At 38.4% G+C, this 14,355-nt stretch overlaps 1 protein-coding gene across 2 annotated transcripts in view; it reads right to left on the reverse strand.

Moving 5' to 3' along the window:
- The window catches only part of CERS6 (ceramide synthase 6), a 297,980-nt gene that overhangs the window by 130,824 nt on the left and 152,801 nt on the right, over positions 1-14,355 (reverse strand). For both annotated transcript variants that reach the window (XM_036884024.2, XM_036884025.2), the window contains exon 4: positions 4,124-4,181. In XM_036884024.2, the coding sequence (XP_036739919.1) occupies positions 4,124-4,181 (58 nt within the window). The remainder of the gene's footprint in view (positions 1-4,123; positions 4,182-14,355) is intronic.

The raw sequence follows: 14,355 nt of genomic DNA on the forward strand, positions 1-14,355 counted from the left end.
CCTCCATCTACACATGAGAAAAAAAGGTAACAGTAGATGAGAGATATCTTACTCTATTTTTTAAGGTTTGATATGTGGTTTCTTTTTAGGACCTAGGAAAATGGATTCATTTTGAGGACAGTGAGTGGCAGGACTTCAGAGCACCTGATGCAGTTCTGGGCCTCCTCTGACAAAAGTCCTTGTCTCTGCCAGTACTGTTTATGGGCAAAGAGTCACCTGTGTCCAGCAATCACTGGAGCAGAGTACTGCTAGAGGCTTTTCTTTCAATTACTTAGGTATTCCCTACTAACCGAGAAATAACTTTTCTTAAGAGTTCACTAATGCATAGTTTCAGCACTGACTTTCATTATGGAAATAGACTCTACTAAGCAAAAACAACATATAACATATACACACCTGAGCATTATTCTATGTAAATGTATCCTATATAAATCCTACATGAGTGAGGCTGATTTTTTTATTTGTCATCATGAAACTACAGAAAATATTTTGATTTCACATAAATGAACACACACATACTTTATAGGGTGTCTGAAAATTTTCAAAGTGTAGGACCAATTATTTCCTCGTATGTCACAGAACCATTCAGAGGACGACCTTATAACTTATTGCCCAAACTGGGTCATTTTGAATCCAAGGGGGAGGTAACTGCCTGGGAGCCTAAGATCGCTGGCAGGGTCACCCAGTCATGAGGGAAGTCAGCGTGTGCGTAGCTCCAAAGATACACTTACACAGCAACTACAAAAACTCTGACATAATGGGGTTTAAGTCAATGCATATTAGGTGAAATGGGGGAAAAATAGTAAGATAGATAAATAGTTCTTTACACTTCATATGAAAACGTAATTTCTATGTTACATAGGGTCTTATTCCATGACATATCCTTTGATTTCGCTCAGAATAGCTGGAATATTTTTAAAAATGAAGCACACATGGTAACCATGGAAACGTGCCTCTTTGCAGCTGGACTGCTGAGTGTGTACACTGACCAAGGGCCCAGCCACTGTGCCCTAAAACCCACAGCTGCTCCTGCGGGAAGGCCACACTGCCCACAGGCTGCTGCCAGGCACTGGCAGAGCACAGCAGGAATACTAAGGTAAGGCCAGTTCTGGGAAACACAGGTCTCCCCGAAGGTCAGTGGTGGCCGAAGGACTCCCCGCAGCCACACCGAGCTTTCCCTACACAGCACGTCTTAGAGCATCACCCAGCCTTCTGTCTGTCCTTACCTCTCCCGCACTCAACAGACTCAGCCCTGGGCTCTGACAGCCCTTGCAGCCCCCTGACCCCCTCCCACCATCTCTCAGAGCCACGTCCCCTCATCTGCTTCTTATGCATTTAATCCCTTGTTGGTGTCTCCTCAGAGGACCCAGACTAAGACAGCACAAGTGTTTCTTGACATAGTTTAAAATATGTAAAGACTCTTAACTGCATTATTTCTAAATTAAAAGAATATTTTAAAACTGAGAGCACTTAAATCAGTCATATTTACACACTGAAACTCTACTGTGACTTGGTATACCCAAAAAATAGGTATATTCTCCCGGTAGGATTAAGCCGGTTCAAACTGGAAAAGATAATAGCATTTGCTAAAACTTCAGTAATCAGCCCAGACATATTTCAACAGGGCAGAAAAAACCAAAGGTATTCCCTGTACTAGCAACTGATACCTCATATCTGCCATCTATAAAATGAGGTATTTAAATGATACACACAATAACTCTTACATCTAAAATTCTCTGTCCGTTTATTATATGGTGCTTTGCATTTGGTAAGTATCTCTTTACCTGAATCACTGAACTTCATGATAGAAAGGGTTCTGAAAAGTTACTTAATCCACTCTAGAAATAAGACGTATCAGGTTCATTTCAGAATTTTTTTTTTTACAGTCCATCCAATAATCCACATTTTTGATGCTGGGAGTAAGAAACAGCTGTGGCCTCTCACCTCTTAAAATTGGCCCACTACCCTGGGATTTTATTTTAAAACATTTAGGGCATGGTGAAAAATTTGGGTTAAACTTGTGATTATTTCTGATGCTGCCCTCCATAATAATTTTTTTCCCTTTTGGGTTAGATGGCAAATATATCATCCATTAAAGTACATATTTAAGGCTCTACAAATAGAAACAATGACCACATCAGGTCAAGCGTGCTAATGCTGCACGGAAGGAAGTCATCTGGCAGTTATGCTGAGGTCGGGGCAGGCTGGTGAAGGGGAGGAAGTGGTGTAAGGGCGGCAGTGTTTCACTGCAGACTTGGCCTCTCATAAACCCGCTGGGGGACCTCTGGAATGCCAGCTACCATCTCAGGCTTCCTGCCACCTCAGCTGTGAATTAAGAGTGTTGGACAAGACAGCTTATGAAGCCCTCCGGAGCTCATTCAGTCACAGGGATGTTTCTATCCTGCGTTATGACTAACACTGGACTATACAGTTCATCTAACACAGAGTGCTTCTTAGACAGTTTTAAAGGAAGAAACCCCAAACACAATTCCACAAGAACAACATCTAGTCCTTTTTTCCTTTCTTAAAGCATTTGTTGTAACTGGGCATTCTGAACGGGAACTGGTAGAGTTTAAGACAAAGCAATTTCCAAGTGAACATTCTATTGGCAGGCCCTCTTCCTGGCTCCTATAGAGCCACTGAGGACTGGGGGATAAAAACTATTCTTGCCCCATTCAATTTGTTTAGGGACAGAGCGACATGAGCTAAGTGCCAGTGTTTCCTGTTCTGAGGACAGATGGCCAGGCGTGCTACGTGACGGCTTAGAAAGCCGGTGCCGTGCAGATCTCAGGGAAGGGACAAAAGAGGGCTCCTGGCTCTCACCATGTTTCCCCGCTCGCCATCAGAGCCCTTCACCTACAGAACCTGACATGAATTCCAAACCTTGACCCCAGTCACCAACTTGACATTCTGAGAAGTTCAGTTCTCCTAGGTCGGCTGAGATTCCACCCAGAGCTATTTCCTCTCCCAAGGCGGTAAAGCTGGAAGCACAAGGGCTCTACAGCTGCTCTTTCGATTTTTTCCATTTGAAAACTAGAAAAGCAGGGTTCAAAATAAGCAGTCTCTACCAGATTTATTTGCCTCCATTGAGAATTTTTTCATATTTAGCCTACAGAATGAATTCCATTCTTTTTAAATCTCTTCAAATGTCTTCTAGATCATGTAAGTCTTATTAAGTGAAAAATAATTGTAGCTACTAAAGGAAAAGACAAGAAGTAAAAAGAGTATTTCCTCTAGGAAAATACAAAATGGGGAAACATTTCTATTTGTAATAGAATTTTCCACAGGAAGACATAACTCAGACTTCAAAACTAAAAACGTCTCTGCAGTTTTCACATCAATATTTACATGAAAACATACTAGTTAGGCATGCTGGCACAATGCCCTTTTTTGAAAAATTTTTGTACTAAATAAAGATAACTTTGATATCAATTTAAATGTTCATAGTATAAAATAAAAAAAAAATAACTCCCAGCTTTTCCCAAATCACTATTGTTAGTATGTGCAGACTGGGAGAAGGTAAGTCTTCATAACAGTTGAATAGAAGCAGCCTAATTTGTTAGGTGTGCCATTAAGCACTGAAAGAACCACGAAAACCACTATGGCAGTCTCGAAGAATTGCTTTCAAAGAAGAAGGTGCCTCTATTCATGCAGGAATAACCAAACAACAGCAGGAGAAACAATCTATAAGAGAAACAGAATTTTCCACCAGCAGTTGGTACGAGCCTGTTAATAACTATGCAAGATACTATGGAGACTCCAGTGAGAACACACGTGGGAACTGGCTTCTCTCAAGTTGTGTGATATGGAAACTCAAACTTCTTTCCAAGTGTCTTATGGACTTTATAAGCTTCTAATGCCCTTAAGTAATAATCAACAATAGTGGTCAGAGGGCTTAGCAATATCCTTCACTAGAAAAACAAATTATTGCCAGAGGTATTTTCGGTATATGCTTAAAATTATTTGCTATAAACTGCAAATATTATTGTAAGTCAAAGAAAAATAAACAAATAATTCTTAGGAAGTCTGTTATGACTTCAGGTTATTACTGGTGTCACACATAAAAAAAGGTCTAGGCTTACAGTTACATAAGAATCACATCCAAGAACTTGAAAGATCCTACCTTTTTCAGGAACCGGACTCCATAGGTAAATATATAGAGGGAAAATGAAAATCTCCACCTGTAAAAGGTTAAAAAATATTCTAAGACATTCGGCTTATATTTCACAGCATATCCTGAAGAGCAAAAAAAAAGTCATTAAATTTGCCCCCCACACCTGTGCCCCAACCAAGGATTGATGAGCAATTTCAGTGCTGGCTGACTAGACACGTACTCAGGGGCATGGCTGACGGCAAATATTTTAAATATTCGTAACAAATTTTATTTCATTCAGTTACTGTATTTATCCATTTGCTCATCTTCTCTTTTTACAACATGGGAATTTCCTCTTATTCATCACTCATGAAGGGATATATTTCCACAATATGAAGGTATATAATGCAGTTTTCAATTCTTTGACTCAGATACCAAGTAAACAATTTGACTTACCTGAAGTTCATATTTGCTTTAAAAATAAAAGCCTTGATATTTTTAAATCAGGTAAGACTTTTTCTTTCTTTTAACAGATATGTATCAACATCTTTATGGATATTGCTAATGGAATCCATTTGGAATCTAAATCATCCATCTGACGTACAACTGCTACTGACAACCTTTATCACTCCAAGTTGTATGTTCAGCTGTAACACGCTCACTTTATAATGAGGAAAAAAATTTAGTTCTTTCTATTTTAAATAATTCAATGTTTAAGTCTTTTAAAATATAAGACTTTCTATAGTAGTGATTGTTATGAAAACAAAAACGTTAAAGACCTACTTCTTACCCTACACAAAGGTGAACATCACTTAGATCCTCACCTAGATGTAAGACCTAAATTTGAAAGGTGTAACTATAAAGCTAACGGGAAAAACTGTCGAAAGATACCTCTGCAATGTAGGGATAGCCAAATAAAGATCTCCATAAATAAGGCCTTCAAAACCTCTCTCTTTAGGGAGAAAAAGTAATACATGATCTCAACTGATATGATGATGACATCAAAACTAAAGATTTTGTTAAATGGTCTTCATAGATTATGTTAATAAATAGATGATAGATTAGGAGGTATTTTTTACGATGTCAAAAATTATTGGGACAAGTTCATATTGAATATGAACCCTAAATTAGACTTTAATGTTACATAAATGTTAAATTTATTGACTGAGGAGATTGTATTATGGTCTATGTAGGAGAATGTCCTTGTTCTTATGGGATTTTATACTGAAATATTTAGGGATGAAGCATCTGCAATTTTGAAAAAAGTATATGAGACTTCATATAAACATAAAGGCATACATATATATATGTATATATTACTACAAGAAAAACTCTTACCCTACTGCTCAATTCTCAATTTTATTTCTTATATTTTCTGAGTGTGTGGAACTATGCCTTTAAAAGCTGGTCAGATTTCACTAAATAGCATTCCTAAAGTTATATTGTTAGTGGTATCATGGGTTACAAGTCATCGGTGAACACAAAGGGCAGGGTGAACTAGTCAACTTCAATCTGTCAGGAGATGAATCGCTTTTTGAGTTTGCAAACCATGTAAAAATTTCAAATAAAGTTTTTAAAAAAAGTTATTTTAGGAGATGGTTCAAATAAAAGGCAAGATTTTCTAAAAGAAATGATAGCGATCTCCAGGTGAGAGGAAAGGATAATGGTAGGGGCCCCTGAGAGATAAGCCCCCAAACAGACAAAAGTGTCCCTCTGAGTTTCATTCCTGGGCTGACTGATTCTTCAAACACTCCGGCATTCGATTCAGAACTAACATTTGGAGACGATCTTTGAACTTCAGGGTTGAAAATCTTCAACCAGTAATTCATAAAACTTGGATTCAGGAAGGAACAATAAAAAACAATGGAAGCAGTAAGAAAGGCTTCAACAAAAACTTCCACACAATGTAGAAAAATAACAATTCTTAAAACCTCATACAAAAGCCCTCTTGCATGTAAAGATGGTTCACTTACTGCAGTATCAAAGTCAAGGACATAATGTTAACACCCTTGACCATTATCAATTTTTTGGTGGTTGTGGGTAAAAGTGTCTCCATGTTTCTTTCTGTTTGGATGTATAAATTCTAAATCAGAAGTTAAGACCAAAGCATGTAACTTGAGCAGTCACATAGGGTACCACAGTTGGTTTAATGCTTTGCTGTCAATATCTTGAAATTCTTTATTGTTGAACAAGAGGATCCTTATTTTATTTTGCACAGGGTCCTATGAATTATACAGCTGGTTCTGGTTAAAACACATAGATTCTATAGCCAGTGATTCTGCAACATCTTCCTGTGTTGACAGATAGTAACTGCACTAGTGGGGCTAAGGGTTTAATAATATGGGGAACTATTGAACCACTCTGCTGTATATATTTGAAACCAATATAAGATTGTATATCAATGATAACTTCAATTAAAAAATATATAGATTCTCCTAATTATGGGCAAATCTATTAATAGCCTTTGACCTCAGTTCCGTCTCTATAATGGGAGAGTGGATTTATATTATACTGCTTTTAATACTATACTGTTTTGATATTACACTGCTGGCTCAAGGATTTGGTAGCACAAGTCATCTCCACTTCTGTCTAGTCCCTCCCACTCCCTACTTTATTAAAGTAACCTACTTCATGCATTTGCAGGTCACTTTTCTGGCCCCTGAAGGGAATTAAATTTGTAATTTCTAGAAACTGAATGATTTATAATAGCTGTCTCAGCTGTTAAACTCTTCTGCTAATAGACAGTGATCGGGAAGCTTTTACGTACATTAAAAATTTTATGAAAGTCACTGGAATTCCTACAATCTACTTATGTATCTACATTTTATTTCATCACTAAAATGACCCATTTTCATAAGATAGAGGTTCTATAACAGGAACACCAATGTCTCCATCATTTGAGTAACAACTTGTAATGAATATGTAAGAGGCAGAGTTTATTTCCACCAAAAACATACAGGAAGCAAAAGTTTCAAGAATTTTGTCACATTCAGAAAGTTCTTTTTTTATTTGTGTAGTTTCATATAAGTTATGGTTTTAAATGGTGTCTAGCTACCAGCCCGACACAGTCTCTCCCACCCTCCCACTAAAATATCCATAAAAAGAAACTGAGGTGCTTGCAACCACAAGGAGGAAGAAATGGCCTCAACCTATTGCAAGAATCAGAGAATTTTATAGCAGAAGGAAGAGAAAATCCGTTTTAAAAAACGAGCTACAGGTCTTGAAGGAAGTGGGAAACCTTATCTCCTTTTCCCCACTTTTTGCCATCTTGTACAGAAATACAAAATCCGTTTCAGCCAGATACCAGCCCAAACCTAGAGAGCTCTCTGTCATGAATGATGTTTTCTGGAGACCCCAGAAACATCCCCCTGCCCCATCAGTTAGTGACTGCTACTTTCAAAAGATGAGTAGAAAGGAAGGTAAGTACAGTTGACCCTTGAACAGTGTGATTGTCAGGGGCACTGACCTCCTGCAAAGCTGAAAATCTGAGAACTTCTGACTCCCCCAGAACCTAACCACTAAGAGTCTACTGTTGACCAGAAGTCTTTCTGATAACACAAACTGTCAATGAACACATATTTTGCATATGTATTATATGCTGTATTCTCACAATAAAATAAACGAGAGACAAGAAAATGTTTTTACAAATTGTTGTAAATCTCCAAAATATTTTCCAATGATTTATTGAAAAAAATTCACATGTAAGTGAACTGGAGCAGTTCAAATCCAACTTTTCAAAGTTCAACTCTCCTGGGAGTTTCAGCTGCAGAAAAGCAGATACAGGGACAAGATGATCTATGGTAGTTTGCCTTCTGGGGGTTGGAGTTCTTATGTAACCCATATACATGGAGTGACAGAGAACAAGGTATTGGAGATAGCTGCTTTATATGAAACTTTCCTAGTCAGCTAAAAAGGGCCTATAAACATCAATCTTCTATAAGGTCTGAGATCTAACAGAGAACTTTTACAAGCAACCAAGAAGATAGAGAGTGGGTCCAAGGGCAATCCACACGCCCTCTCTGTGAGCAGGTCCAGATGGATATTTCCAAATTCAGGAATGAAAATAACAGCTAAATGTCAACAATAGTCTACTAAGAAACATCACATAAATATGGAAGGAAAAGAGCATGCTAAAGATTGAAAAGAAGAACTTTTGCCTAAAAATGACTCTTTAGAGGAAGGAATTAGATGTAACTTTTAGAAAAGTTATTTGGCATTGTTAATATAAGAAGATATATCCATTAAAAACAGAAATAGAAAACTGTAAGTCAATAAAAGACTACTAGGTAAGATAAAAAGAGATTATAAGATAAAAAGAAATAATGAAGCATTAGCACTAAAAGGATTCTAAAAGTCAAGTAACAGACTATTGCCCACATGGAGGGAGGGAGAAAAATGTAGACACATACTATGTAAAATTAAGTCGCTGATAAAGAAGGTAAACCCCAAACCCCACATAAGGCCAGAGAAAAGAACCAATAGAAAGCAGATCATAAGACCTGGAGGACCAGAAAAACTAAGTCTATAGTTGTTTCTGAGAAAATACAAGCAGAGGCTAACATAGAAATGATAATCAAAGACACAGTTGAAGAAAAAAAAAATCCGTAAAAAGAGAGGACTAAACTGTATTCCAAACAATACCCACTCAAAGACACATGATGACAAAACATGTGAATCTTAGAGTTTACAATTTAAAAAAAATCAGTATACAGGCACAAAAGCAAAAACAACACATGTATCAAGTGAAAAGAAGTCACCATCAAAGGAACAAATGTTCAGTTGGTGTTAAATTTCTCCTCTGTATTACTAAACTACGAAAGAGAGGACTCAGTCAAAGAAAGCTACTGTCAGACAAACTGCCGGTCATTTGTGAAGGAGTATGAAAACCAGTCTCATATTCAAATGCTCTGAAAATACATTACTCATTGACTTCTACCAAAAAATTACAGGTCAATTCCAACTCACCAAGATACAAATAAAAATAAAGAATTCAAAAGCATAATTTAGAATAAAAGGCCTGTGTTTAGCAACATAAATTCACTGCCTTAAATTTATTTCATAGCCAAATTAAATACTATTGTTGTTGAGGGACAAATGAATATGAAAGACTTAACAATAATAATCAAAGGATAAACCCTCAGATTATGTTCATGAAAGCAGGGAATGGATAAGGCACCATTAACTTTATTCTAACAGAGAAATTTCTAAAGACACTGTTATTATGATAATGAGAGAATATAGGTAAAGAAGGTTTCTTTAAAAACTTAAAGACGACTCCTGGTTCAAGATGGAAAACTGAATGCATGAATTTGCCTGTGTGCCTTTATGAATGCAGCACCGAACAGGCAGAAGGGTGATTTTATTAAGGAAAACATATAGACAAGGAGGCAGAAAACAGGAGTGAGGGCCACCAGCCCACGCTGGGGCCTCGGAGGCAGAAGGTGAGCATCAGCCTGGTTCGCAGACCAGGCGCTGGAGCCTGAGCCATGGGCGGAGGGTGAGCAGAAGCACCACAGAATCCCAAAAAAAGACTCCAGAAAGGAAACGACAGAAAGGGAAGCGGCTCTACTGGACATGGAAGCTTAGGGATCAGCCTGCCCGATCCCCGTTGCTACGGGGCAAAGCCAGGACGCGGACCTAGCGCGGAGCTCACTCCAGAGCCCGTCTCCGAGTCGGCAGGATCAGGGCGCACTCCCTCACCCACGCACGGCAGGGTATTCCACTGCATTTGTTTGGACGCGGAAGCCTTTTTATCCACCAAACCTGAAAATCAGAATGGAAAGCTAGCAAAAACTACCACCCACTGAATCTGGTTTATTGTCCTTATATAACTAGGCTGAAAGGGCCCTTTGTTGAAATCAAGACTAATAAATGTGCCATAAATGCAGGGAATCAGAGCAGCGAGGGCTTGTGTCTTGCTGCCAATTGTCACCCAAATGGCACCAGCATCTTAATCTATAGAGGGGGCAAAGGCAGGGAAAAACGTCTGGAGCAGCCCGTTGAACTCAACTCAGCACACCATTCTAGAAAGCGCAGGGCAGGCTATGGGGCCATTTTATTTACACTTGAGGACTGCTTCCTTTATGCTGGAGCTGTTCTAAGTACTTTACAAATAGGAAGTCACTTAGTGGAAGTACTCCACACGACAAGGTGGGCACTATGATCACAGTCCCTGCTTTTTTCTCAGATGAGGAAGCACGCACAGAGTGGTCTACTAACTTGCCGAATGCCACACAGCTAGTGGAGGAGAGGTGCCGGCTGGGAGACGAAGTAGTTCGGTTCCAGTGGCCCGGCTCTTAGCCTTCAGGCCAGGCTACCTCTTCCCACTTGCATCCACCCTGAAAACTGAACACAATGTATTCAGCTAAAATGGAGTTTCTAAGAATAGTCTCTATCCCCATGAACAGAAATTGGTTGGCTGTAACCCGGAGATGGGAAAGAACTACATTGGTGCTTTCTTTCGACACCGGGCAGCTAAGAGAATACTGAACTTGTCAAATAAAGTCACAGTAATTATGCAGAGGACCCATCTTACCCCTCATCCTCCTTCCCTTCTGAAACACTACCCCCGGGACAGGATTTTTGTCAAATGCTAGCAAGTCCCTGTTCTCACCCTTTCTGAACGTTGCATCTTTGAAAGCGCTGAAATTCTCTGGGGGTGTGTCCTCACCTCCTCGCCCAGCTCTGATTTCAGCCGCACACCTGACTTGCTTGTGAGTTCCAAACCAGTAAGACTGAATTTTATTTATCTTTGTATTTCTGACAACAAACACAGCATTTTGCAATAGAGTAACTTCGAAAAATGACACCTGAATTTTTATTAAATGTCTCAGTACTCTATGTACTTATTTTTAAGTTTATTTTGACCTTTTGTTTAAAATAGTTCCTTAATCAAATAATATTAGCAACTATTTGCAGGAACTGTGCAAAATATGAATAAGAAAGGGGAAAGACATGCCAAATACTGCTGATGCAGTTTTTTTTAAATGATCGACACAGTAGGAATTTGGAATCAAAAAGTCAGCTCTGGAGGGGTGCAGATGATGGAAAACTCTGCTGCCGAGTGCAAATTAGGATAAATTGTTGGATCACAAAACATTAGTCCATAGTTCCTTTGACTATGAAATGGAATTTACTAATTTTGAGATACTTCTAATTTTATCTGTTCCAACATCTAAACAAATAAACAGAAAAGATTAACTCTTGTCTTTCTAATACATGACAAAAAGTAAAGGAGGGCTTCTATCTTTTCTTCCATAAAATTTAAGATTTAGTTTAAATCATGCCACTATGTCTTGCCAATTATTAGAAATAAAGTAAAGCCATGTAGTTGGATAAATGAGAATATACTTTGAAATAAATATAGGCCCCTATACACTGATACTTTAAAATATATAAACCCATCCTTTTACCTCTAAGCACACAGATTAAATTCTTCTTTTTCTACTAAAAGCTCAGAGCTTTTGTAAGATATGAACGAAGTTACAGTATAAACAAACATATGACACTCACACTTTACCATGTCCCCAATCAAGTACCACTGGACCTGTAAAAACCCTTTAAAGGTTCTGTTCTGTATCTGACACATTCCCTTCCACAAAGTTTTGAAGTGAAGCAACTGTCATTTCATGCTTGACAGCAAGAGTCATCTCTATGACATGAACAGTACTTCTACTAACCAGGTGTTCTTTGAGGGTCACCTATTTATTTTTATAAAACTGTAGCAGCTGGCATTTCTGGAGCACTTACTTTATGCCTGGTACCACCGTAAGAGCTTTGTATGAATGAACTCTTTTACATCTTATGAGAATGACATGGGGCGGATGCTTTCATCATTCCCAACTTCCAGATAAGGTGAGAGAATTTTAGTAAATTCTATGACTAAAAACACAGTGAGCAAGTGATGATTTGGGGATTCAAATCCAGATGCACTGAGTCTAGAGACCACACTTTTCATCGCTAAACATTGCCTCTTTATTTTAACACAAAAAATTAAAGTAATATATTTTTCTTGGGAATAGTATTACTTCACAGCTCTTTCTGTCATCACATTACCCATCAGTGGAATTACTCGTAGAGCCACCACGTGAGTCTCAGCTCCTAGGGGTATTTCATCTTACCATCAGTATGTTTCTGTACACATGATCAGAGGTATCCATCCCCCACTCTCCACTTCCTCAAACCGGAGGTTGTTCTTAACAGCGCAGTAGGGATCCCTGGGAGTCTGCCCACACCCTCAATCTATGGACGAGAACATTGGATCCAGAGACTTGTGCAACTTCCCTGCATTCTTAGGTAATGTGGTGAAAGAGCACAGGCCCCCCCATTTTTCACACCAGGCCTCCTTTGACATATTGTGGCCTTGTGATCTTAAAATCAAGACTGGAAATGGGTAACTATACTCTAAGTTTCAGGAAATGCTCAGCAGATACCTGATATACTGCCTATTTTCTGAGGAGGCAGTGCAGTGTTCGTTAGTGGAGACGTGGAATCCCACAAGTTTAAGCAACGCCTACTTTTTTTTTACAAAGCCACAGGTTTCAGGCTTCTCTTCCTTTGGGTGATTGGTTGGTCAACTGGCTGAATTTTTAGTTTGTAGAACAAAATAAGACCCTGTGATTATTTAATTTTTAGTAAGTCTAACAATGCCATCAGACATCATTGAATCATGTTAATGATGAAAAAATATATTTCTTCCTTGTTTTGCAGGCTCTTAGCCAAAATGCCTCCTTCCAAAGATTAGTTTTCTTGACATTTAGGATGCAGTATTTTGAAGTGAGGCACAGATCTGAAGCTTTAGTTAACTGATGGATTTCAGCTGAGAAAAAATTTTAAAAGATGTAACATCACTTTCAGGTCAGTGTTCTCTATTTCAAGCTGTTACTGGGACACTAACTTTATTACAAAGAATGAAATGAAGGTAAGGTGAAAAATTCCTCTTTTGGAATATACAATCTGAATTCCCAGGAGAGCTTTCAAGCTTTCTTTAGTTCAGGAGTCCAAAGAAACACTCCAGCTAGGGGGAAAGATGTGACTCAACGAAGGACCCATGATGCAGACTTTGGTTTTAGACAAAATGCAAACATCTCCTAGAACTATTTCTACCTCAACCAAGAATTAACTGTGTGATTCCAAATAGTTTTCCTCATTTGCTGGAGGCTCAGCTATTTCTGTCTTAGAAGCGACACACTTATCAATGCAAAGTTCCTGAGGGAAGTCAAACCTATTCACTTTCCATTCTCAGGCCAAATGTTAACTTGATTAGTTTAACCAGAACAGTCTTCACTAATCCATTGATTGATTCAAAAAAGAGATTAAGCACTTATGTCAAGTTGGGCAACACAAAAAGCAATGCTATATAGTTCATGAGTATACATATTCATATACATATACACACATACACATATATAGGTAGCATACAAATGAAGGAATTATAAACACCAAATTCAGGACACAGATTACCTCTGGACGGTAGAGGAGAGCAGAGAAGGGGTATTCAGGGAACATCAGCTGCATTTGTAATATTTTAGTCCTTTAAAAGAGGAGTACATAGAGCTGAGTGGTTCTTTGTTATATTATTCCCTGTATTTTAAGGTATTTCATTATAAAAAAGATAATGTGAATAAGAATTATGCTCACTAAAAATGTTAAATGACTCTCTTTTCCTCCTCTCACACCTATAGACTAAATGACTTGTTATTTATGCCCCTACCCCAAGCACCCCTTTTCAAGGATTAGAAATCATTCTATTCTTTTCCTGCCATCATAATCATGCTTTTAGGGCTACCCTGCCCATTGGAAGGGTTTCAGATACCATATGTATTTTATACTTAGTTCTAACTCTACCGTGCTCAATCTCTCATATTTAACTCCCATGACTTGAATAATTTTAATGCTTTGTGCATAAAAGAATGCTAGGTTAACTGCTAGGTTTTACTAGCAGTTAAATTATATTGAGCCTTTCTTCAGCCGTTAACTGGGATCCATCCTTTCCTCTCCAGGACGACCTCCCTTGACAAGCACCCAGCCAACGTAGGATTTCGCTCCCCTGGTATTTGTTCCTTCTCACCAGTCTTTCCAACACCAGCCTCAGTCCCCTATGACCTACTCGAAATACATCTGCCAAAAATCAGCGTCGATGAATTACACTCCTGTTAGGTCATTCTGCCTATGAATATCTCTCATTACTCCTCAAGTTCCCCTGAACATAGACTAAACTTACAATTATGAGCCAAAGTCTATTTATGCTCAAGTTTGAATGG

The sequence above is a fragment of the Manis pentadactyla genome, chromosome 8 (genome assembly GCF_030020395.1).
Source record: "Manis pentadactyla isolate mManPen7 chromosome 8, mManPen7.hap1, whole genome shotgun sequence".
NCBI classification, from domain to species: Eukaryota; Metazoa; Chordata; class Mammalia; order Pholidota; family Manidae; genus Manis; species Manis pentadactyla.